Below are 27464 nucleotides of genomic sequence, written 5' to 3'. Positions count from 1 at the left end.
TATTAATTATTTATTTCACAAGTAAACACTAAACTAGACAAAAAAAAAAATAATTCTCATCTTTTTAAAAGACAGTTACAGTGTCATGGTTGTTTTTTATCAAATCGCAATAAAAGTATGGTGATATAGTTAATTTCTTGTTTAATTTATTAAAAATTAACATTGGTACAAAATATCAGTGATCTGCCGCTTAACCCTGGTTCGTGTACGGACATTTTTTGTTGTTCATCAGTCTCCAAACCTCTCCTCCCCCCGCTCCAGAGGCTATTGATGGCAGCCGGTGAGTAACGGCGACCAGACAGCTCATCACGCGACCCAATCGTCAGCGACATGTATTATGGGGGCTGTAGTTTCTTACGCTATATTACTCAGTATTACGCATGAACGTTTCCTCCGCAATCAAACTACAAGCCCCAGAGTTCAGCGCGAGGCAGAGCGTGATCTACGCGTGTAGACACACCATGGCGTAGTAGAGCTCTGTGTGACAGGCGAGCACCAGAAAAACATCTCCGGACAGACGCGTCTGCGCACTGAAATCTGCTGCCAGCGACGGCGGGGCGAGGAATAAGGATGGGGTCCCGAATAAAGTAAGACTGTTAGCCGCTGGTTTAACGGAGCGCTGTTAGCGGCCTGCTGCTCCGTTAGCTTTGTTCTTGTGAGTCATTGAGGAAGATACAGTACCGTGCAAGGCCCTGACTTGTTGCGACACAGGCTAAAAACACTGGCGGCACTCCACTGTACTTACCAGAAAAACAATGCGTTTTAAATGTGTCTTATGTTCCTGAGCTCTACTAGTGATTTACAAGCGGATACAGGCTGAGGCAGAGATGACTTGCTGTGATTTAGGAACATATTTGTGCATGTGCAGCCAGTGTAAACATGGTAACTGTGTCAGATCTTCATCCTGAGCCTGATGCTGGTTTTCAGGTCTGAAGTTGAGCACAGAGATGCTCGAGTCTGACAGATGTCCTTGTGCTTGCCTGTGGCTAATGACACTCCTCTGACATAACGTAAATATGGCAGAGCTACTGCCTAACTGTCATCAGGTGTTAGGATAAAACATTTTTAGTCAGTTGTTTTCTATGGTGCATTTATGGGAGATATGGGAGATAAGTTATTATCATTGCAAGAAAATGATTGTCACATCAGAGTCATTTAATACAGTAAAGACTCTTTGGTCTTCATGAAGCAGTGAACTTCTTCATTCAGCTGCACAGCAGCAGTAATGCTGCTTAAGCAGTTTGACAGAATTGGGTCATAGAAATTTGTAGAAATAGTGAGAGAATTCCTATGAACAATGACATGATTTCAAGATCAGCATTGTCAGCGGGGTGATCGTGGAGCGCCTGCAGTGTGGGTCATGTTGATCATTAACAAATGTGTGTCATCAAACCTGTTTTGTTGTTGGTCAGTTGCCCCAATTAGGTATATGGGTTTTAAGCAATTTCCACATTAACAATCATTAATAATGAATGAAATACAGTGGTCTTTTTGTGTAATAAAACCCCTTTTTTAAACCACTGAGAAATGTTTACAGGTTGACACTGTGATGTAAACCTGTTGGACATGTGTACCAATTAGAGGTAGAGTAAGCAATTCTGGAGACAGACAGCAAAACAAATACACTCCTCTGCTCCTTCAGAGGCTTTGCCATTCAAATTCATGGATGTGCATTGCCAAAGCGGAAACCCCCCGCATCTGTCTTCATACCTATCAATTTTTAGAGGTCTCTCTACCATCGTCAGACTGGCCATCGCAACTACTAGGACAAATTGTGGTTTACAGCCCCAGTGGGCTGTTGTCGATTGGGCCACCCCATCAGTCAGCCAGTATACCATCAAAGCATCCATAAAGTTTTCACCAGCCCTCTCTGTGTGCCTGTCATTCAGGGTGTAGACTGGTTCCTGTGTATAAGTCCAGGGCTGAATTTCTTTCCCAGTCTGACCGTGCAGTTTGCACCGTTGCCTCACCAATGTTAACGCAGCTCTTCGCCTGATAATAGCACTTCTTTCTCAGTTTTCTTTGTCATCTGCCCTCCTCCTTTTTAGCTGTTCCTCAACCATCTCGTCTTCCTGACAACGCGATTATGTTGCAGTGTATTCTGCCAATATGCCCCCACCGATTTCTTCCATGCGCTTGCCTTCGGCATCAGTCTCTCCACAGGTCTCTCGTCTGCAGTCCCAGTCATCCCCAGTCAAAACTCCACACAGTTTGGTGGCAACTGAAGGGTAGACTGCACCTTCTCCTTCCTCATTAGCCTGTGCCAGATTTACCATCTTTCGTTCCCATTGCCCCTTTTCCCCCCTTCTCCCCTCTTCTCTTCTTCTTTCCCTTGTGCTGTGCATGAGCATGAACACCCCCTGTTGCTGGTTGATGGGTTATAATACTGTAAGGCACTTATTGTGTGCATGAGTAAAAAAGTTTTGGAACAGCATGGTGCTTTTAAAGGTACCATATTTAGCGCCTGAGCACTGAGTCGTTTTTTAAGGTACAAAGAACCTATTTCATCATCTCCATGACACATGGAAAATGATGAACATGAGCTAATGTCGATGATGAAACAGCAATAATATCTGGCCTGCCAGATTATTTTGATAATCTTTTTTCTTATCTTACACAATCGAACTATCAGTCTCACATTAAGATGTAGCTAATGTCGAAACAGAGAATCTCCTCCCACCTGAAGATGCTTATTATACTTCAGATGGGAGGAGAATCTCTGTTTCAACATTAGCTACCTCAAAAGATGCATATTATACTTTTATCCACGTTGAGAGTGAATAACAGACACAACTGTGTCACATCAGGAGATGCGCACAGCGCCTGGTTTTACAGTAGATAATCATAGCAGTAACAGTTGCCCACAAAATCGCTTCCTCTTTAGTGATTTTTTTCTACAAAGTAAAAGCAATATTTCTGCAATTCTATAGTTCAAACAAGCTTTTAGCTGTTATTATGAAAAGTTCTGACAGGAAGTTCCAAAGGTTCAGTCACTTGCTTGATAGACCTCTGAACATTTCAACGAATTGGTCAAACGTATTTATGTGACTTTGGCCACACAATAAAGTAAATTTAAGTTGCATTTTTAGTAATCAGTTTCTTAAAATTAGCCTTTGATTATGTTCTGGCCCAACATGTAATGGGTTAGAAATAATTGGCTTGAGGCCAAACTTATTTGCAGACCCCTGCTTTGCAGACTAAGTGACCTAGGAGCTGGGAACTTGGTGAAATGGACATTACAGCCAGTGCAACTGTGCATTAATGTGTTTATGTGATGAAGTGATTATTATTATTTATTATTCTTCAATTAGTTGCATTACAATGAAGTTCACCCCTCTCTGAATGAGGAGATGTTTTTTAAAACCCTGAGTTTTCTTTTTTGACAGACATTTTAAATATGAGAATATGTGGGGAGCTGAAAACTTTAAATTAATGACAAATCAAACACTTTCCTATCATATTAAATATTTTATGTATATTTAAGTACAGTAGTATTGTTTGTTTGGAAAACAACTTATTAAATAGATGTATTAGTTATTACTTAAACCAAGGTTCCACTGCACTGAAGCTTCAGGGCTTTATTCTAACAGTCCAGAGTACATGGTCTAAAGAGTGTAGTGCAAATGCATTTAGGGCGTGTCCATATCACTTTTGCTGTTTTGATGGTGGAAAGAACAGTAGCTCCATGGCGCAGTTGAATGGTTCAAAAGGGTTTTACTCAGTCTCTTAACTAATTTTGGCATAACATGGAATAAACCAGTCACAGTGCCATCTGCCATTCCCTTTAAAAGTCAGGCATGCTGCATCTTGGCTGATTGCTATTATAATGGAGCAGCAATTTGTTATTGGTTGATTACATATTGTGACTAACCAGTGAGCCCAGTCTTGGCACACACTAAGGGGCAAGAAAGAGCTAAGAGAGAGTGAATCAGTGCGCTGTGCACAGCTCTACAAAGAGGCAATGACTCAGATCACATCTTTAGACATCTTTTATGTTACACGATGAGATGTACAGGTAAAAGAATGTTTAGTTCATTATAAAACTGTAGTGGGACTAATTTAGTCAAGGTGATGAATGAGAAACCCTGTGGCACACTCTGCTTGTGCGAAACACACAGAGTGTATGTGCTCTGTGTGCTTGCTTATGTAGACATATATTACTCTCTTGACAATGCATCCTTAAAATAACAGTGAAATCCTCATCCACTGACTTCAGACCAGGTTTTTGTAGGTTGATCATGCAATCACTTTCCACTGTCTCAAGATAGCAATGCACTAACAATATGCCCGACTGCACCACATTTTAAGACCTACACACCCATGGGTGCTCAGATGGGCACAAGTATATTTAATATTTAAACAATGTGGGCGTTGAGCGGGAATTTGACAACTGTGTCAGTCTGAATCTAGCAAAGACACTTTGTGCTTGGTGCAAGTAAATGTATTGTAATGATGAATATGTCCATAACATGTACAGAACACATTGATGATCTGTCTTCCTCTCTTCTAGGGAGAGCCCAGAGTCCACGTTTGAGGCATACCTGGAGGTCGCCCATCCAGGCACACACAGCTCCAGTAAGTTTGTGAAGGCTGGAGGTGCAGCTGCGTGCACCATCTGTTTTTCATCTGTACATCCTCGGGATCAAACCACAGACCGTAGAGACGGACTCAGGCTTAACCTGTCTATATAAGCTCTCACACTTGAACAACCAGGGCTCTTCCTGTAGGTGGACACCTGGGCAAACTGAGCTCTGGGGAGAAACCAGACACCACCTGATCATCACCTGAGACTAAGTGTTCTCAGAATTTTGGACACACAAAGTTAAATTAATTGTCTTTAGACATTTCTGTAATTTTTGCTCTTTGATGTGAAAAAGTTGTGTTGCTTTACATTTTGGGCCTCAGAGAAGTCTTCAAATGACGTAGTCGGAGCAGTTTACTGGAGTTGCTGGACGCTCCTGGTCATATGCAAACTGGGACATGGAGCCACAGGCAGACTCTTGTTCATTATAAGTGGCCGCAAGTCAAAAAGCTTAGAAACAGTTGTCTTAAAGCTAGAAGATAAATGGCGGTTCATCTCGTCTCTGTCTGAGGCTTTTTTTAACCTGCTGTATGTGACTAATTTCCTGGGTACTGAGGAGAGACTGTCAGCTTTAGTTCTAAGAATTTCTTCCTGTTGGAGTCTTGTGCCTCTCATCATTTCCTGTTCAGTCTTTAAGATGTCATATTCATGTCTGTGTCACAGTTCTTCTTAAGTCTGTTCTTAAAACTGGAATCTTTTGGACAGCTTCACACATTGACCTCAGGCCACCAATTCAGTCTTTGCGCACTGGACTGAAGAAATAACTGAGATTTTTGTCAGCGTTTGAAGTAAATGGGAATTATATACAGCATGTCTTAGTTCATATGTATGTGTGGTTTCCCTGAAAACATGAAGATCACAGTCCAGTTTTTGATGTGTGGAGGTGATAGCTGACATTTCTAAACATCTTCTGGAGCCCATATTCGCAAACCCTTGTTCTAACATGAGGCATCAGTGTGACACTGAATATGTTGCAGTGAGGCTCAAGACTGATTCCACCTGCTGGAGACAACATGCAACAACAGAGACAGACAATCGGCATGAAAAAATAAAAATGATCTGCATCTGCTCTGACTACAGAGTTTTCTAAAACGACCATAGAAATGATTGGTTATCATTAAAAATTACAATCTAGAGAACTGTTATATTTTTCTGTGTTCAGCCATTCTGACAAACATTCACCACCTGGCTTGAAATATGTGGAAAATACAGCAAACATGCACTCAGTTGGTATTAGGTACACCTAGCTAAAACTAACGCAGTTATAATGTTCATTTAATGGTGACATCAACTTTATGGTCAGTTTGGAGGCTGTAGTTTGTGGTGCTGTTCAACCGTACTGTGTTCCACAAAGAGGTGTTTCTATGAATTTGTCAATCCCATTAATATTAATGAGGGCAGGCAATTCTGAGTGCTCCACCCCAACACTCCTCTGTCAGGTCTTTATACTTGGTCCTTGACTCTGACCACACGACATCTTAGGGTCTGAAGGTTGTCTCAGTTATTACCTCTGGAAATTCACCTCGGGAAATTTCAATGGTTTTTCTCTTGAGCTGTAAGGAGGATCCCTGATCCTCTGGGGCTTTGGCTGGGCCTGCTGTGTAGCTGACAAATAAGAAAAGGCACTTGGTGGTGTTCATGGTGGATGAATCCGCTTCTTCCTTCTGCACCTGGTAATGGTGCCAACGATAGTGCCCTTCTCCCATGTCTTTGGGGCAGCAGCTGATGGTGTGCTCTAATGTCTTCCTCGGGAAAGCAGGTGTGTTAACTTTGCTCCAGGTGAACAGCTGGATAGCCTTGGTAGTACATGGTAGATGGCTCACTGATGTGGTGGGGGCATTGCTTTCCACAGCTCAGGCCACATGATCTTTTGGACCGTTGCTGCTTCCCACCAAGTTCATGTTCCACACCGTCTCGTGCTAACAATCGTGCTGACTTGCACCTCTCAACTCATGCCCACACCTTTCACCTCTCCTTGCCTTGGGCCCAGTTGTAGCAACACCTGTGTTGTAGTTGGGCCACTGCTTCCTCTGCCCGCCACTTCCTCCCACTTCTCACTCTGATGCTTGCCTGTGGGGCTTTGGAGTTAGAGCACTTTACTGGACCATGTTGCTGAGACAGGATCGAGGCTTAATCGGCTGATTAATTAGTAATTAGATAATCATAATTATTTTTCTTGAATGAATGTGCTCTCTTAGGTACTGATCACTTCTACACAGTCATTTCATGTCTGTTGTTTCTAACAGAGCCAGAGGTGCGGAGGCAGTTCCCTGAAGACTACACAGATCAGGTTTGACCTTTCTCTGTCTCACCCTCCTCACAGCTACATTTACAACTCTTCACTATGTAGTTCTGTCTGTATTGTACACAGGCGTAACCCTAACCAGGGCAGGGGAGGTACACAAATGGAAGTGCATGCCAATGTTAATACATGTAACTGCTTTTCTCTGTTTTCCTTCATCTGTGTCCCACAGGAAACTCTTCATACTGTGCCCAAGTTCTGCTTCCCCTTCAGCATGGACAGGTACACACACACTACTTATAGATACAGTGCACTGACAGCCACACCAACTGTTACACTGATGCTTTAATACTCATCATTTATAAAACAGAAGGACAAATATGTTGCTATGTTGTATTAAGCTTCATATTTTGCCAGTGGCACAATCCCCCTGCATCTGTCCTCCCACTGTAGCACACACAGGTCAGGCCTCAGTGTTTATCAGACAAATACTGTTTCTCTGCGCTTTGTCCTTTCTTCAGATGAGCCCCCAATCACTGTGAAAGCTGCCTCTGCCACAGTGGTTAGTTGACAGTGAAAAATCAATTAACAATAATCACTCAACCCAAGTCTACTGGGTGACACCAGAGTAAATATGGAAATATGGATACACACAGTCTGCAGATCCTCAGTAGATAATTGATCCCACTTCTCTCTCTCTCTCTCTCTCTCGCTCTCTCTCTCTCGCTCTCTCAGCCTGACAGTCAACCAGGTCGGCCAGAACTTCACATTTGTGTTGACTGACATTGAAAGCAAACAGAGATTTGGCTTCTGTCGCCTGTCCTCAGGTGCACACACCTGCTATTGCATTCTCAGGTGAGTCTTTGTGTGTGTGTTTGTGTGTCTCTGTCTGTCTGTCTGTCTGTCTGTCTGTCTTCAGGTGATATTCTGTAGGTGCTCCAGTGGTGTCCAGAGTTTAGAGACTTCACAAACACTTTGTGGTAGTGCTTTATATTAGCTTTACTATCAAGAAGTCTGCTACCAGGGTTGATGAGTTGCTTGTACGCTAGGCTTTCTTAAACATTAAATAAATAAATGCTTTGTGAAATTATGATAATGATGACTGGGTGTCTGTCACACAAAGTATTTGCTTGTCTGTCTCTCTGTCAGTCTATCCGTCTGTTTGTCTTCTTACATTTACTTTTTTATTTATTTATTTTTTTTAAGTCCAGTGTTCAAAAGACAACGTTTTTTTTTGGAATTCAATAAATATGTGGTGTTTCCAAAGTCAATGAGTAATCGTCTTAAATAATGGTGATCTCAATATTGATCAAAATAATCGTGATTATGATTTTTTTGCCATAATCAAGGAGCCCTGCCCTGCTGTCATAACTGGTAAGGATGGGAAATAGTGATAAATGCTACTCAAGCTTCTGTTTTGTACCAAATAGGAAAAAAGTCTGACAAATAAAACATCTAATCTGACATTTACTGCGTCCTGTCATCAGCTCAGTGAATTTATTAGGACATATTTAAATGGTAACAATAGATAAAAATCTATTAAAAACAATAAATAAGAAAAACAGGATGATGATTGAATTATAACACCAACATTTACAATATCAATAGTCTGTAGTGTCAGAGATTCTCATCTGCAGCACAGTGTTGATTGTATTTTGTAGAAATGGAGCCATGTACAGCAGAAGGCTTTTAACAGTAACTTTCATGAGCTTGTTAAAAGAACCACTCCTCTAACAACCAGATTCACCAGATACATCTCTCAGATTCTGAAGTTCCTCTCTGGGTTTAGAGTGAAGATTGATTTGGGTCCTACAGTTCTGAAGATTTCAGATTGAACAGTCTTTAATTCAGATCTGTGGTTCACCAAACTAACTTAAAAACAGTGTGATGTTCAGCTTTATAAAAGTACAAATTCTTTTTTGTTCTGTCAGCTACCTGCCCTGGTTTGAAGTCTTCTACAAGCTGCTTAATATCCTTGCCGATTACACCATCAAAGGCCAGGTGAGTGATGACAAGTGACTCGTCTCATTTTGTGTTGTATCAGGATTTCTTGAATTTGTTGACCAGTTATTTAACTGAACATGTCACTGTTTGTCAGCTCTATAGAGCTGAATTTCAACTTTTCTTTCCTTTTCTGTGAATTTGCTTTGCTCCAGAATTTTCACAACACTGAGCACAGTAACACGGATAAAATATCATACATATACACAGTTTTGAAATTTATCTGTGGGAGTGTGGACAATATCTGAACCAAAGCGGCAGGATGTTAATGTCTCGTGCAAACTGTGCAGCCTGCCTATGTTTGTGTTTGACTCATGTTGAGTGATGTTTGTGTGTCTTGCATGAGAACATGGATTTTGGATCTACCATGTCTTTCAGGAAAGCCAGTGGCAAGAGCTCCTGTCATCACTACATGAACTCCCCATCCCTGAGCCAGGGGTCCCAGTTCATCTTGGTGTGGTGAGTCTGACTCCACCGTGTCACATCATTTTAAACTAGAAAATTGAAAAGTGTTCTCCTCCCGTAGAAAAATAATGCCAATAATACTACTGATGATTTAATGAGATGATGGAAGATACTAAATAAGGTGAAAAAAACAAACAGGAGGTTAGTTGTTGTAGCTGGGTGGTGATGTGGCTGCTCACCAACAGCTGGAGCTCAGATGGAGGATATTGATTTTAATGTGCTTTAAAACCCTGTACCACTGGATACATACATACATACATACATACATACATACATACATACATACATACATACATACATACATACATACAACAGTCCTAAAACCCGAGCATGAATATCCCCAAAATACAAGCAAGACAAAGAATAATAAGAGGAAGGACAGTAAACTGGACTGGTCCCTGAACACATGCCATCTACAGGAAGGGGCAGAGCTGGCTCTTTTTCCTCAGGAACCTCAGGTCCTTTGACGTCTGCAGTCTGCCTGTCTGCCTGTCTGTCTCTGTCTCTGTCTGCCTGTCTCTCAGGACTTTATTTGACTTAGCTAGAATTGTGTTATGTTAGAAACTGACCAGTTTGTACGATGTATTTCTGATTACATTGGTAATCAAAAGTATTTCTAGTTGTTCCACATGGACACACTTTGAGATGGAATAAAAAGCTCCACACCTTTAGACAGTCTCTCCTGGATGGCATTCATACTGTTGACTCTCTTGTTTATTCCAGCATTCCTTCTTCACTGTGCCTGACACGAGGGAACTCCCCAGCATACCTGAGAATGTGAGTGTTGTTATTTCTCTCTTGCCTTTTTGTTTGCACAAGGACTAACTACCTTGGAGTAATGAATTGAAAGACCTGCAATTTATTAGCACCTCTGAATTTCAAGTACATAGTTCACAGTATCTCTAGAAATAAATTCAAATAAACCAATTTTGTTGAATCAGAATATCTAAATAAAATGTCTGAGGTTACTGAACAAAAGAGAAAAAAAACTTTCACAATAGTGAAATAATACGAATACGAAAACAAAAATATACCCCTGACACAGTTGTCAGACAGCTCGCTTGTGTACAGCAATGTGAAAAAGAAGGAAATGTTGTGTGTCTGTCCGTCTGTCACATTCTCATGAACATGATATCTCAGGAACACCTTGAGGGAGTTTCTTTAAATTTGGCACAAATTTGAAAAAAATTGACTTAAGTTTGAAACAATTAGATTTTGGTGGTCAAAGCTCACTGTGACCTTTTGGCCATAACTTTAATTATCATACCCTAATTATGACATAATTTTACACAAATGTCCAATAGGATAAAATGATGAGGTGATGACATTTTATATCCAATAGGATGAAGGTCAACTTCACTGTGACATCATAATGTTTTGCAAAAAACATTTCTGGTCATTATTCAACACTGTAACTCAGGAAGTGGAGATTGCGATCATATTTCCTGTAACTTGACTGGTTGGTGGAGGAAACAATCGTGATTCTAGTTAGTTTTAAACTGTCCATCATTGGTGCGGTGCTACATTCAGTGGAACAGTCTCTGAAGACCAAAAAGCTGCCAGTTTATTTACTGTATATGAAACTAACTATTTGCTAGTGAAGACTCTGTGACACATACTGGAGTATGAATGGACGTGTCTGGTGTTAAATAGCATAGTGTTCATCCTGTAGGAAGGGTTGTATAAAATCTTTATACTTTAGATTATTGATTAACTTGTACCATGAACCCCTACAATATTTAGACTTTTTACACCTGATCTTCACAGAAATATGTGTAAGGCTACAGCATGAACATGAATGAATACATGGCAGTATTAGATTAGATCAGCTCTAACAAGTGTAGCTTTTTAAAAATTAACTATTAAATCTGATATATTAGGTTTTCATCATTTTTAACGTGGTAAATGGTAATAATGGATAGGAAGTCACAGGTTTGACCTATTATGAGAACTGTAATTTCGCTGTACTTACAGTGGTATGAAAAAGTTTAGGCACCCCTGACAATTTCCATTATTTTCATTTATAAATCATTGGGTGCTTGGATCAGCAATTTCATTTTGATCAGTCAAATAACTGATGGACACAGCATTATTTCAGTAGTGAAATGAGGTTTATTGGATTAACAGAAAATGTTCAATATGCATCAAAACAAAATTAGACAGGTGCATAAATTTGGGCACTCCAACAGAAAAATCACATCAATATTTAGTCGAGCCTCCTTTTGCAAAGAGAACAGCCTGTAGACGCTTCCTATAGCCTCTAATGAGTGTCTGGATTCTGGATGAAGGTATTTAGGACCATTCCTCCTTACAAAACATCTCCAGTTCACTTAGGTTTGATGGTTGCCAAGCATGGACAGCGCACTTCAAATCATCCCACAGATTTTCAATGATATTCAGGTCTGGGGACTGGGATGGCCATTCCAGAACATTGTACTTGTCCTCTGCATGAATGCCTGAGTGGATTTTGAGCAGTGTTTTGGGTCGTTGTCTTGTTGAAATATCCAGCCCCGCCATAACTTCAACTTTGTGACTGACTCTTGAACATTATTCTCAAGAATCTGCTGATATTGAGTGGAATCCATGCGACCCTCAACTTTTTAACAAGATTCCCTGTACCGGCACTGGCCACACAGCCCCACAGCATGATGCAGCCTCCACCAAATTTTACTGTGGGTAGCAAGTGTTTTTCTTGGAATGCTGTGTTATTTCGCCGCCACGCATAACGCCCCTTGTTATGACCAAATAACTCAATCTTTGTTTCATCAGTCCACAGGACCTTATTCCAAAATGAAGCTGGCTTGTCCAAATGTGCCTTTGCATACCTCAAGCGACTCTGTATGTGGCGTGTGTGCAGAAAAGGCTTCTTCCGCATCACTCTCCCAGACAGCTTCTCCCTGTGCAAAGTGCGCTGAATTGTTGAACGATGCACAGTGACACCATCTGCAGATGATGTTGTAGGTCTTTGGAGGTGGTCTGTGGGTTGTCTTTGACCATTCTCACCATCCTTCACCTTTGCCTCTCCGATATTTTTCTTGGCCTGCCACTTCTGGCCTTAACAAGAACCGTGCCTGTGGTCTTCCATTTCCTCACTATGTTCCTCACAGTGGAAACTGACAGCTGGAATCTCTGAGATAGCTTTTTGTAGCCTTCCCCTAAACCATAATGTTGAACAATCTTTGTTTTCAGGTCATTTGAGAGTTATTTTGAGGCCCCCATGTTGCCACTCTTCAGAGGAGAGTCAAAGAGAAGAATAACTTGCAATTGGCCACCTTAAATACCTTTTCTCATGATTTGATGCACCTGGCTATGAAGTTCAAGGCTTAATGATCTCACCAAACTAATCAGTTCTAAGTAGTTACAGGTGTTCAAATCAACACAATGACAAGGGTGCCCAAATTTTTGCACAGCCTATTTTTCACATCTGATTTAATTTCATACAACTTAATATTGCTACACTAAAAATCTTTGTCTGGAAAATACCCCAGTACTCAGCTTTTATTAGAAAATGAATGGCATGCCAATGTGATCATTTTCTGTGAAGACAGAGTAAATTATTATGCAGCCTCAAAGGGGTGCCTAAACTTTTTCATACCACTGTAACTTGCAGACTTCACCAGCCCTGTGATCATGATACACTACTGTTTAGCACCTGTAAACTGTCTGCTGGATATGTTCTGTGCAATACTGAGTTTTATGATGTGAACAGGTTTATACTGTTCATACTGAATTATGGTTCCTTTGGTCTTCACCTTCACAACTAACTCTCCTGTTTTTCTCTTCTTGTGTTTGACCCTTGCAGAGAAACCTAACAGAGTACTTTGTAGCAGTAGATGTCAATAACATGCTTCATCTGTACGCTAGTATGCTTTATGAACGTCGAATCCTCATCTGCTGTAGCAAACTAAGCACTGTAAGTAGAGTTCCCTTTACTGTTTCTTCTCTCCTCCACAGCTCTGGCCATTTTGGTCTCTGAAATCCTTCAATGATTACAAGGTCTATTAGAATCTACAGTTTACAAAACTGCATTTGCCCTGTGACCTTCCTGAAAAGAGTTTAGAATGTTTTGTCATGTTTAGACTTGAAGGTCAGGGTGAGTAAATCCAAGAGTTGGAATTTGATTTATGTGAAGCAAACATTGAAAGTGACCATGTTGTATAACAAGTGAAGTCAGTAAACACTACATCTATTGATACCTGGGACAAATATCCCCCCAAAAATTACTGATTGGCTTAAAAGGCAGTGGTTCCCAACCTGTGGTAAGTATTGCAGGTGGGCCGACAAATCATTTGAAAATTTGTAATTATATAGAAAACAAAATAAATAAAAAATATGTTTTAAAATGTTTTATAATGAAATGTATTCAGGCCTGTCACTGTGATAAACCGTTGTGGACTGTGAACTGTGCTCTCAGTTCAGTCCTGAGTTTCATTTTTTTAATCATTAAGATAAAAAGTGCTCTGAGAAGGCATTATTTGGCCTCTGTATGGTTACGGGGGGTTGGATGTGGGCCACCAAGATTTTTGAGGTTTTTTAAATGGCCTGTGAGGAACCACTGCTTTAAGGTTTTCCGTAGAAATGTGTTGTTATGTGTGGTGAGTTATTGTTACTGTGTTTAGTGAAGGACTTGACGTCATAGTTGCTCTATCACACATAGTGTAGTATTTCACTGTTAGCACAATTCATTAGTTTTTATGGACAATAAAATATTATTCACTTTAACTGGGTCAGTTTTACCTTTGAGCCATTCTAAGTAAATGAAAGATAATTAACCAAAAATGAAACATTTACGTGATGTGGATACTAACATACAAAGAACTATGAAAGTATGAGGAGGCCCATAAATTAGTTCATTTCTATAATCTCCTTTATTATATCTTATAATAATAATAGCAGATTTAGTTAGCTGTGAGTTTTCTGCAGAGCTCAGAAAGTGTCATGGAGAGAAAAAAACAAAGTCATGTTTATTTTGTGCTTTTAAATTAAGAATTTGTGCACATGTATTAACACATAGCGTGAAACATACTGTTGACATTTCAACCTTTAACATGCTCCCCTCCCCCAATTTTCAGTCGCAGCAACTGTTGTTTTCTGATCACTACCTGCTCAGCAGCAAACAGAAAACCATAGACTGTAAATAAAGATGGACGTAGCCTCTGTGACGTCACCCACAGGTTTCTGAAGAGCGGTTTTGAAGCTCAGAGTGAGCTGCTCCACCATCGCCATCTTGGCAGTGTCTGACTCCGCCCCTAACTCCCAGCTAATCCAAAAATGATCAAAGAGGTGGGGAATGAGTGGAGACTTAAGTGCATACCAGTTTGTGGGAAGCATATGCTCCCCCACCTGTCACTCAAAGAGGCCACACCCTCAGTGATGTATAACTTTAGCTCTAGAGACCAAAACAGTTTTTGTACCAGGCTGTAAACATGTTTATTTCTGCTGTAAAGTTGGACATTTGAACATGGGAGTCTCTGGGGACTGACTCACTGTTGGAGCCAGACTCTAGTGGTCATTAGAGGAACTGCAGGTTTTAGCTCTTCAGTGTTGGCTTCATTTTTCAGCCTCTGAGGATGATGCTTGCAGCAGACAGACACAGTCAGAGAGCAGCTGGTGAGCATAGTGAAACATTTAGCAGCTAAAGAGCCAGATATTTCCCTCAGGAGCAGGTGGAGACCAAACATAGAACTAAAAGAGAGGGAGCACTGGACTCACATTCATCAGGTGACACTAACCACTCCACATGAATGATCATGTTGCTCCACAACTGCTGGTGCAACTGTTGTGCTCACAATTTATGTTGTATATGAATCTCTGGTCATTATCAAATTAAATTTAGGGGCTTATTTTGATAGATAGTTGTCTACACTGTGGAACATGTGCACCTCACAGCAGGCAAAGCTGAAACAACTTCCTTTGTGGCATCATGACTGTATGTAAAAGAGTGAGAAAGTGTATCAATGCAGTAATCTAAAAACATAAATATGAAGGAATGAATTCTGTATTTTAAGCACAAATTCTTATTTCCTCTCTGTGCGACACCTGAGCTCCACAGTTTGTCATTATGTCTGATATAATTGGAATTATTTTTGTATATTTACAATAACTTAAACCGATTAAATAACTGCATATATAAAATATGACATCAGATATCCTGTATTTGATGTTTGTCCACAGTTAACAGCTTGTGTCCATGGGTCTGCAGCCATGTTATATCCAATGCACTGGCAACATGTTTACATTCCTGTCCTGCCTCAGCATCTGTTAGATTACTGCTGGTGAGTATGCTGACTGTCATCTGTCCATGTGTGAAACACACATCAGCACCAAAGACTAAGACTGTACCCAAACACTACATCTGTACAAACACCACTGAACCCCCTGTCTCTCCCAGACAGTTGCTTTTATATTTCATTTGTCTGCATGTTATGACGATGACAGCACAGTGCTGAAGTTAAAACATGCACAGTGACTCCCACAGGGTGGCTCTTGATTTATCTCAACTTCAGAGACAATGAGGCCTTTATTTCTGTTTCAAGTGTTGTAAGTGTATTTCATCATATATTTCATCAGTGAGACATCTTCCTGTTTTCTGATTTGCTTCTGTTTTTTAGCTGTTAAGGCAAAGTCAACACATCCTCCATGCAAACCTGTTTTTTCTTCCTTGTTAAGCTCCCGCAATTGAAATCCAACACGTACAGGCTTTTACTCAGGGTACCTCTAGATTTGGCACATTTTTTCCTTTATTATGAGAGTTGCAGTGAGAAAGAAACGGGAAAGTTAGGGGAGAGAAAGGGTATGAAATGCAGCCCAGGCCACTGCTTTAAGGGCTCAGCCTTAATGGTGCACACTCTACCGGGTAAACTACTGTGGTGTCACAAGGTACCTGCAGGTTCTGAAAAGTATTAAAAGGCACTGAGTGTATTCTCCTGGAAAAAGCCTCAGTCTTAGATTTCATTTACAAAAGTGTTAAATCTGCTGCAGGCAGTGATGTTGTTTCTACAATATTTTTAATATGTGATTGCAGCTATGAGGAGACATTATACAATGGCATAATGATCACAGTGTGATACATTTAGTAGAACCTAGAGAGTAGAAGTTCCATGACCCATCTATATACATGTTGTGACAATGGCTCTGATTCTTTGTTTTCAGTGCCCCAATGCCCTACCTCATCGGAGTACATTCCAGCCTGATGGAGGTAGGTGGCTATACCTTGCACTAGATCATTAGAGATTTGGAACAAAGGCTCTTAGTAAATTACCTGTCTTTACAATTACAGACTCTGTCAATATGTTGTCTCTCACAGAAAGTCAGAGGGATGGCTCTGGATGATGTGGTGGTCCTGAATGTGGACACAAACACCCTGGAAACCCCCTACGACGACCTCCAGAGCCTGCCCAATGATGTGGTGAGGAACTACTGTACAGTACACAACATGGATGTTAACAGTCTCAGGTAACTCTTGGTCATGATGTCTGTGACCTGTTACCCCACAGGTGTCATCTTTAAAAAGTCGTTTGAAGAAGGTGTCAACAACAACGGGGGATGGCGTGGCTCGTGCCTTCCTGAAGAGTCAGGCGGCACTGTTCGGCAGCTACAGGAACGCTCTGCAGATAGAGTCGGTCAGTGCTCACTGCATACCAGACATAGTCATAGAGTTGACATTGATGCTTTCCTTTAGGTTTTGGTATGATGGCACGCTCACATGCCCATATCCTAAGGGCAAAGCTGGGGCTGCTGGGAACTGAATCTGAAATGGTTAACGTGTCAGAACTATACTCTGACAGTTGTTTCTTCCTGCATTCTCAGGGCGAGCCGATAACATTTAATGAAGAAACCTTTGTGAATCATCGTTCCAGTGCCATGAGACAGTTCCTCCAGAACGCCATTCAGCTGCAGCTCTTCAAACAGGTGCGCACACACAGCTCATTGTCTTTCTATTCTTGTGAGGACCCTCTTTGACATAATGCATTCACCAGCCTCTCAGGTCACTGATAAACTTCCTTTTTACCAACATGGCATGGACAATGGCTGCAGTGTGTGTATTTGGAAGATTAAAAAGTATATCCACCAGGGGGCAGCCTACTGATCTACAGAAACCATGGTAACAGTCAAAGGTCACAGCATTGTTGATGTTGAGGTTACAGCAGAGAAAACAGCAGTGACAGCGTTGTAGATGACGTGTCTACGAGTTTCAATGCAAAAATTTCCCCCATGGTTGCACTGATCCGGACCTGCTGCTGACCTTAGTTACTGATGCTGCTGGTCATGTGCTCAATCATATCTCGGAGATGTTATCTCATACAACATGCCTAATCCCACACCTTACCAGTCTAAACCTTCAACCAGTCCTTTGAAGTAGTCCAGTATGGTCAATACAATGGTGTAAAACTAAAAGTGGTCCTCACAAAGATAGCAGTACCACTCACACACAAACAAATAAGCACATCTTAATTTCAGCCTAACACACGTTGTGCTTCTCCCTGCAGTTCATTGACGGCCGTCTGGACCGGTTGAACTCAGGAGAAGGTTTCAGTGACATCTTCGAGGAGGAGATCAACATGAGCGAATACGCAGGTGAGTCAAACAGGACCAGAGACATAGGAGCACTGAGGGCACTGAGGAACTTCTGTTAATTCATTTGAAGGAACATCACTCAAATAACAGAGGATACAGGATAAATGTGCTGTCGTGTTTGTTTGGCATGAAGACTAACAGGAGCCATTTTCTCTCTTTTAACTTCTGCTCATTCTTACTAGTTACAGTAAATACAGGTCAAATGTCTGTTATGCTTTTCTTGAGCTTGTTAACACACAGACATCAGATTAAAAAGAGCAAAGTTATGTGCATTAACTAGCTTCAACCACCTCAGCTAGTTTACTGTATGTTGAAGCAGATGTTTCTGTGCTGATGTTAAATATTCTTCATACTTCATTCTGCATACTTCACACACAGTCAGTTAAACCAGATAACTTTTACAGATATTTTGAACAGCCACAATCGCACAACTTCTGTTAAGATTTCATATTGTTATAAACATAATCAAACATTAACAAACCCAACATAATCTGACCCATCACTGTAAGTGTAAGATGACCAACAGATCCCAGAGCTGTACGGGTGAAATTACCTTATTAGCTCCTCTATGTAAATAGTCAAGTCAACTTTATTATTTGTCCCTTTATCTGCCTGCAGAGGCTGCAGATTCATGACTAGGGTCCTGGAAATGCTGTCCAATGACTGCGGTCCTTAAAGTCCTGACACTGCTACCTCTGGGCCTGCAGAAACATGCTACTGCCTTCGTAAAAACATACAGCAAGAAGAACAAAAAAACATACAATACAATAAAGACACATGACAAAACATTAAAAAATACAAAATGGACCAGAAACATACATCAATTTACACAGACAAATAAGCGTCCACTCAGGACATTGGTGGACCACTCAGATTCATCAGAAGATTCCAGACCAGATTCCTAGACCTTGTCAGCTTGTGCCCACTAGTTGATGTTGTTGACCTTTTATTATTGTGACTTTCCCCCACAGGCAGTGACAAGACCTACCACCAGTGGCTGTTCACTGTGAAGGTGAGCTGCTCTGCAAGCTGTTACCCATACACACACAGCACGTTACTCTAAAGAATACAATACACAACTGGCATGTGGTCAAGTTCTGCTAACAGCAGGGACCAGTGGTGAGAGCATCGATGCACCCAACACTTCCATCCAGTAAAACACATCTCAGTAACTACCAGCCAGAATGACCCCCAGGAGATGATTCCTAATGATTTTGGTGACCCCCCTGAGACTACAGGGCCTGGAAACCGGTCTTGTTGAATGTGGACATTTGACTCACAGTGGTTTATAAAATTCACACAAATCATCTGGATGGTAGAAAGTGTTCTCGGTTACTTTGCAGCCAAACATAAAGTCAGGAACATGTACTGCCTGGCTGCTTTATAAGGTAAACCTTTACAGTCTAATGCAATCCAGTACAACAGCTGTGCTACATGTTCTACTTTGACAAAGCTTGTGATGTCCAGTTAAAACTTTAATTAGACAGTGTGTTTGTTGTGTCTGCATTATGTTTAAATGTGCTTCTAATCTTCTTCCCCATCTTGTTTGTAAATGGGGTGGGCAAACATGAGAAACACCTCACAATATAATAAAGCCCAGTTCACCACCGCTGCAAACTACCTAACCTAATACCTAATAAAGAGGTCACTGAGTATATATTATTGCAATAACACTAATGAAAATGGCTTAATACCAGAAACACATTAGTATAAAGAAATACAGTTCAGCACTGTAGCGAGTCTCTAGGTTTGTGTCTGTAGTGAGTCCTGCAGCCTCTAGGTGGAGCTGGCTGCTACATTCTCTGTGTCCGTTTGCTCTGTGAGAGCAAACTTTCACTCTACACAACTGAGTGTGGTACATAACAGACATGCCAGGTCTTCTATGTGTCTAAGTTTTTGTTAATGTTTTCTCACAGAAAGGGGGTGGGGCTATCTTCAACACAGTGAGGACCAAGGCAAACCCGGCCATGAAGACCGTTTACAAGTTTGTAAGCATGTCCCTGGATTCTGTTAGAGGGAGAATTAATGGTAAGGCAGAAATGAACATGGCAATGATGTGGCTTTGTCTGTGTTTGTTTGACAGGCTAAGGATCACGCAAAAATGCGTATTAAGGAAGTAAAGAGCCGACTAAAGCAGAAGGTAATAAGCTCTGCACTGGTGACAAACCAGTCCGGATCATTCTCTGTTGTCGTAACACAGTTACACTATTGTAACAGCAGCACAGTAACTGACTGTTCTTGGTCTCTCCCTCACAACAAACACTACCCTAACTCACCTTAACTGAATCCCACCACCCCAGCCGCGGCGTGCAGCCTCTCTCCCGCTCCCCCTACAGTGTCATCACCCCTTTCACCCATGTCGACCTCCCTGTGTCCCCTCTCTTCAGGAGCAAGCAGAAAACGGCCTCTCTACAGGAGGGTCGGTGGTCATTGATGATGACAGCACAGCGGGTGTTACCTCCTCCACCAGTGCAGTCAGGAGGGAGGGGCCACTGCAAACCTGGGATGACCATAGGCCAATCACTGTGCACTTTGGACAGGTTGGCAGAAATGACCTTGAAATGGTATAAATATATAAATGTCACACCATCTAACAGCTCTTGTCTTCTTTCTCTCTTCTTTCTCTTCTTTTTTTAAAATTCCGACATTCTATATAATTACATCCTCAGAAAGAGTATTTCACATCAAATCATTCACATCTGACTAATGACCTAAAGAAGAAGGAGAGCAATTTGCTGCACCATGTTTTAAAGGATAATTTCCCATTGATGTGGGTCATGCTAACCGCACTCACCACTGCAATTAGTGGAAAGAAGGACTTGAACAAAGCAGCGTGTATCAGGACAAGAGTAGCTGCCTTGAATTGCTGACTGTGGATGAATTGACCAATGTTCACATCCCATTCAATATTTTGGGAAAATAATTCAAGTTCAGTTCAAGTTCAGTTCAAACTAAAATTGTTAAAATATTCCCAGATAGCAGAGGTTGGACGGAGCAGAATAAAAGGAACTTGGAGGTAAAATCAAAAGAGTAGGAACGAGAAGAACTTGTTACATTTTGGTTCTGAATTTTTCATTACTTTAGATTTTTCCACATATTCATCAGTTTCTCAGGAAATAATGTTTGGATCTAGATGTAAAAAAATCAAACATGTTTATGGTATTGAGTTTGTACGGTTTCGTGCAGATCCAGATAATAATCCAGATGCGCACTTAACTGGGTGCCATACTTGTTTTCTTTGTACACCACTGAATTTAAAATCCAGGACCTAACTGCAGATAATATGGCTTTGACTGGCCCTCTGTGTGAGGGGGGGGGGGGCAGCCTCTTACAGCCACTGTAAGAGGCTGCACATATGTTATCATCTGCATTTTATAATGCAATTTATCTGTAGCTTGAAATAAATGCAGATAAAACCAAAGAGCCCATCTTATCCAGTCTTGATATACTGCAGCCTGTGACAGTCACTGGATAGAAATTAAACTGTCAGTAGTTTTAAATATGTAGGAACTGTGATGGCCACCTTAACTTCACTGACAACACTGACTACATTGTTAAGAGAGCCACACAGGGACTGCATCTTCTTAGTTTAATGATTTTAATGTCAGTAACAAACTGTGGAAATGGTTAATAAAAAAGTGAGCAGTATTTAATTTTTTCTTATGACCATGTAGTATAAACATCACAAGTTAGATATAGAATGGAATTTGATGTACATCTGAAATCACATGTGCGTGGTCCTCGCTGAAAAGCTGAGGCTGAGGCTCCAGTGTCATACTGGAGCTGGAGGTGGACGATATATCGAATATACTCGATGTGTCCCATCAGAAAACTCGTGTGATGTAGGTGAGGAGGTGTGAGTGTGTTTGTATCTGTAGTGGGGGGAACTGGAGAGAGTGAAAAAGTGAAGCACCAAAGTGTGTTTATCTGTGTGTAGAGACAGTAGTTGAAGATGGAGGCTGATGTGCGTCGCTGCTACTGTCAGCTCTGTCTTTCTACATAGTTTGTCTTGACTTTTGTTTACCCTTGTTCAGAGCAAGACACACACACATATACACACATATACACACACACACACACACACACACACAGAGAAGGCACAGCTCCTCTGTCTCTACTCTGTTGCTAAAATAGTTAAAAAATATATGTTAAATATTTTTTATGTCTGATTCATATTCAAATAAATTCCACAGTCAGTTACATATAATGTTGCTGCTATCATGTCAGTATGACTATCACAGATGTTTACCTGTCTTTGTTTGCTGGGATCGAGCGAAAAATAGGCAGGAGAGGCGGCTTTTATTCATCTAAGAGTTAAATCATGCATTTATGAAGAGCTATAGAGGAGATTTCAAAACATTACGACATTGCTTAGAGGCCATATCACCCAGCCCTAACTGGAGCATAAACAGCACACAAATAAATGTCAAAGGCATCTGGTCAAACTGTCCAATTACTAAAGGTGAATCCACACCACACCAGCAGATCCAGAATCCATGGTATTGATAAACTCAATCAGCTCCCACTGCTCCAGCTGCTGACTGTGTTGATAATGATGAGCTGGATCAGCAGCCAAACTACAGTAAACTAGAATTACCACCTCGCAGTTGTCTGACTCAGACTCCGGACTAGTTTCAGATCACATCCCTGTTTATCCAGTCATATAAACTATTCACCATTTGTGTAAAATTCTGTCATAATTGCTGTGTAAAGTCTTGAGTAGTGGCAAAAAAGGGAAAGGCTGAAAAATCAAAAGTCCAAGTGGACATTTGTGCCAAATTTGTTGTTTATTTATTTATTTATCTCTAAAGTTCCTATAGAGATATTGTGTCCACAAGAATGGGACGGATGGACAGGCAGCCTGGAAACAATATGCCTCCAGCTCTGGCTCCACAGTTAGAAAACCTCTATATGGCAATATGACATATTTATGTGTAATATTATGATGATGTACCTGATTTGTCAGGTTTTGAATTTACTGCATTAGCCAGAAAAAAAGAACTGTATCACATTGTAAACTGCAGGTTTTAGTTTCTGTCCCCCACAGTCCTGTGGGTCTCTGTGGTGAGGGCGCTGGTTTACTTCTGCTTTGTTCCTGGTTTTTTTATCTTATTTATTTGCCTCCACAGGCTCGACCTCCTATGTTGTTGAAGAGGCCAAGCAGCAACGTGAGTCTGGAAAGCAGCGTTGACCAGTAAGCCTACCTCCCTTACATACAGTGTGACCCACTGTCCATGATGTAGTTAAGAAATTATGTTTACATATGTGGACAGTCAGTGCATGAACGTTGAGGTGGAAGGGTAAAAACTGTTCTTAGGGCTCTAGTGTACAGAGATGAGCTTGAAATGTCCCTGTTAAAAAAAAGCCAGTGTTATCCTTCTGTATGTTAATGATTACACTAAGAGTGACACTGCAGCTGCTTCCAGTAAAAGCCTCAGTGGTGCTGAGATGTTTCATGTTGTTGGTTAGACTTGGCTTCCTTCTCTGTGATATTTTATTTTGAGGTTTTATCCAATAGAACCAGGTAAAGACATCTGTAAGTGTGAGACAGTGCAAAATATGAACATATAATAGACAATATAGCAAATATGACATAGTGCTATAATGCAGAGTATAGAAAGGCCCTTAACTCATACAAACAAAGAAAAAAACTCAAGAATCAAGCAGATGTTTTCAGTTTGAGAGAGACTGTGAAGAGGTAAATGTTGGTAGTAATAATCCGTCACTTCCTGGTCTGATTTAAGTAAACCATGTTTTATAAACTTTACCTCCATATTATTTTAATGAAAAAGTTATTTTCTCTCTTCCATCTTCCAAGACTACAGGCTGCCAGTACTCTATTCGTCAAGTCAGTTTCAAATCAGTCAAAGTCAGTCAGAGAGCGAGAGATCTAAATAGAAATAGATATAGAATCATTATTTCATCCCACTCAGTTTCTACTAAAACCACGTTGAGCACATTTTCAAATAAAATCTCAAGTTGCTTTGTTTTCATGAGTGAACTTGTTTGATCGAGGATGAGCAAAACTAAAAATGAAATGAGCTCTTACTTTGAGCCTTAGCGTGATGTTCTCCACTACAGTTTAAAGTTACTGAAGTCAGTTAATGAACAGTGGTAACTGTGTTCCAGCTGTGAACAGCTGCTGCAGTGGGACAGATTCACAGTGTTTGGGTTCTTTCAGCAGTTAAACAGATGTTCATTGGTTTGTTTGCTTGTGTCGTTGTGGTCTAATTTCTTTTGAACCGAATTCACTGCCTTTATGCACATTCAAGAATAAATCACATGATTTATAACAGTAACACTAATCCTTTATCTATCCAAATACACTGCAATTAAATAAATATAAAACCTAATTACTAATCCTCAGCCCTGTTTTCTTATTTTTCTTCTTCTTTTCTGCTTATGGACTTAATTAACACACCCTTAATAAGATGTGTGTTTCCTGTTTCCTGCCGTAGCTCTATCCGTCCTACTCGTCACTACACAGTCTTTCTCTCTGAGGATTCGTCCGGAGATGAGCTCCAGTACGACAATGACTCCATCTCTGGGTTTCCTGACAGCTTTCTCTTCTCCGTCCCTTTTGAGTGGTCACCACTGTACGCATCTCTCTCACTGGCTTTGCACTGTTGGCTCATTAATAAGCTTTTCTCAAATCAACTCTTTTTTTTCCTGTTGAAATGTGTGTATGTGTGTTTTAAAGCGTCATGCAGAGGGTATTATGGTCATTTGTTTGGTGTGTTTGTGATAACAAGTGTCAACAGGACAGGCACGTGCATGTTTCCTGCCCTGTGTGACAATAATGCCACCCCTGTGACATACCATAGCAGGTCAATATGCCATATAACACAAATAGTCTAGTGCAACACTAGTGTGCTCATGTATTAAAGTATACATGATGCAGATTTGTTGTTGCTCCACAGCAAAATGAAACTTCTCATCTAACGTATCCTTGGGTCCTCAACTCAAATATGGCCCTTATATCTCCACATCTTAGGCCGGGCTGACTTCGGCTGTCATCCTCCAGTGTTGACTGACCGTCAGGAAGATTTTTTGTGTGTGTGCCAGAATTGGTCCAGATGTGGAAGTAGCACCTGACAGGCATGCTGTATGTGGGCCGGATTTGAGCAGAGGAACCAGGGGTATATTGAACCAGAAAAAACACATACTGTTTGTGGCACCAGAATCATTTTGCTGTCTTGGAGATAACACACCAAACAGGTCTGAATCGCCACATTGCGCTCCACTTCCTGACAGGTTTCATGCATCTTACTGTATTACCCAGTCAGCATGGTACTGGCTTGAAGCACGATGTCAACTGTTGGTATAAAAGCGCACACACAGCTCAGGTTTCTCCCATAACCTATTCAATCCATAGACTTTTAGTGTATCTCTGTGGTCCCTGCATTGGTTGAGCTTTTAAAGGCATTAAAAGTCTTTGGATCCCATTCAATGCTCCAATGCTGTGTCTTCTTCATTTTTTTTTCAGTAGAGACAGGTGTGAGCATATTAACCATAGACCCACAAATTTAGGCTTGAAAAAGCACCTTTTGCCAAGATCCATCTTTATGTCTGGTAAAAAGTCAATGGTCCTTTTTCGATTTGAATACAGTGTTTTGATCCATGAAGACCTCTAGTGTGAGAGAGAAATTCATAATCATAATCCACACACTGTCCCTGCAGGCCACAGCCGTACCGCTCCCTGAAGGAGGTTGAGTTAATAGAAGGGGATGATCCTGGTTTTGGTGCAGAGAGTCACACTGCTCCTCCCAGCCCAGTCAATGAGAAGTTCTCCAACGTCAATTTGCTTGGTGATATCTTTGGCTGCCACGATGAACCAGACAGCCAGCCAATGACCTTGGCTAAAAGTCTCGAGGACCTGAGGACTCCCAAAGACCCTGGGGAGCTACAAGCCAAGTTTACCTACCAGGTCAGAGGTCCATATGTTCATCTTAATTGTGTTATTTCCCAAAAGACAGTATTTGGTCCAGATTCCAGATTTGGTCTCATGGTTTAAGATTGACTCAAACCTCAGTGTGAACTGTTTGTTGTGTTTACAGCGGATGGACCTGAGTGTTAGCGAACACTCACGAACGCTCCCAGGCCTCAAGCTCTCCAACCCTTACAACAAGCTATGGAGTATAGGGCAAGATGAAACAGCCTTGCCCGTTTGTGCACCTCCTACCTGTGATAGACCTCCATCTGTCCAACTTCCTGTGCCGCCAGAAGCCCACTCTCCAAGCTGTGAAAGCTCTGGCCTGGGCCCAGACCCTTTGGAGCCTTCCACCCCCAGCAACATCACCATTCCACGTCCCCATGGAAGAAAGACACCTGAGCTTGGTACTGTCCTGGCGCCCCCCGTTGCCCAGTCACGCTCTAAAGCAGCAGGAACTAGTGAGGGAAGGACTACATCAGGGGGGCAAGAGTTTAGGCAAGCACTAAGCATGACCACTGATGAAGTCCTGCTGAGGCCAAGCAAGGACAGTATAGATCTGATAAGCCTTCTAGACCCCCTTAACAGTTCAGCACAGGCCAGTTCAACATCACTACATGACGGGATAGATATTGGTATGTCATCATCTTCCTCCAAACATCCACTACCATCCAGGTCTTACCCACAGGGCTTGCCTCCTTTCCCAGTGCACCCTCACATATCACTTAACCCTTTTGCCCAGTCTCTGCAGCACACCTCCCCTCAGATGCGCTACTCACCAACTGTAAGTGGGAATCCCTTTAGTGCAGTCTGTGGACCTCCACCAGGAGCTTACCTACACACTCCACCCCAGCCACAGTCCTTTTCCACTCTATCAGGCCTCTACAGACAGCAATCACCAGGCAGTTCAACTCTGCCACCCAGCTATGGACTGCTCCAGTCAGCCTTCCCCTCCTCGGTCACCTCCCTGCCTCATTCCTCTGCCAGCAATCACGCCCTTTCCAGCCTGGCAGACTCAATGTCTGTCCCCCCTACAGGTATGAACATGCTGGCAAAGCCGCTTCGTGCTGAGGGCGACGGCCAGAATACTCAGGATCCTTTCGGGGACCTGCTAACTATGGCCAAGCCAGCCACACCACAAAAAAAGAAGGTGGAGGACCTTCGGAGGAGGTGGGAAACATTTGACTAGAACCTGTGAATATGTGTTAAGGTGCCCATCTCTGTCACTACGCAAAGTTCCCTTGCTACTGTATCAGGATCTCCTGTTGCAGTTATTGACACATTAGCTCTGATACATTCTGAGTTTGTTTTGTAGGCATTTTGAAAACATACTGAGGAATGAAAAGAAGAGTTTATCACATTTGTAGGTTCTGTTTTTTAACTTAAGGTTATGTCACAACTTCTGTATCAGAAAAATTTGATTATGGATTAGAAAGAAGTGGATACCAGAGTTAATAAATGCAAAATTTATAGACATCGCTAGTTAGTGGAAATAAGTTAGGAAACATTTGCTTAAATTATTTCCCCTACAAGCTACAAGTTAACATTACAGGTGTTCTCAGACAGTGAGACAGGGTATGTCTGCCTGTTCTACTGATGTTCCCCGCATCACCATGGCAACCAGAGAAACAATAACAACACCAATAAACTTCATTCCTTTACTCACC

The 27464-nt window shown here is 41.4% G+C and overlaps 1 protein-coding gene across 7 annotated transcripts; it reads left to right on the top strand.

The window, feature by feature from the left end:
- The first annotated feature begins 431 nt into the window (after positions 1 to 431).
- dennd1a (DENN/MADD domain containing 1A) lies at positions 432 to 27464 on the top strand. Of its 7 annotated transcripts, none has more exons than XM_071465967.1 (23): positions 432 to 587; positions 4511 to 4575; positions 6829 to 6872; positions 7057 to 7106; positions 7560 to 7679; positions 8756 to 8825; positions 9204 to 9284; positions 10014 to 10067; positions 13093 to 13203; positions 15465 to 15565; positions 16443 to 16488; positions 16597 to 16698; positions 16787 to 16912; positions 17100 to 17201; positions 17780 to 17867; positions 18839 to 18879; positions 19784 to 19855; positions 19951 to 20007; positions 20255 to 20431; positions 22997 to 23061; positions 24326 to 24463; positions 25548 to 25794; positions 25925 to 27127. In XM_071465967.1, exons 1-23 carry the CDS (start codon positions 571 to 573, stop codon positions 26984 to 26986), a joined length of 3036 nt encoding a protein of 1011 aa, XP_071322068.1. In that variant the 5' UTR covers positions 432 to 570; the 3' UTR covers positions 26987 to 27127. The 7 variants fall into 7 exon arrangements, with proteins under 7 accessions (XP_071322068.1, XP_071322067.1, XP_071322066.1 ...); XM_071465966.1 differs by having other exon boundaries at positions 20168 to 20407; XM_071465965.1 differs by having other exon boundaries at positions 20168 to 20431.

This window comes from Trachinotus anak, unplaced genomic scaffold (assembly GCF_046630095.1).
Source record: "Trachinotus anak isolate AG129_WGS33_773 ecotype Australia unplaced genomic scaffold, CSIRO_AGI_Tana_v1 ptg000028l, whole genome shotgun sequence".
NCBI classification, from domain to species: domain Eukaryota; kingdom Metazoa; phylum Chordata; class Actinopteri; order Carangiformes; family Carangidae; genus Trachinotus; species Trachinotus anak.
This window is presented reverse-complemented; position numbering and strand designations above follow the sequence as displayed.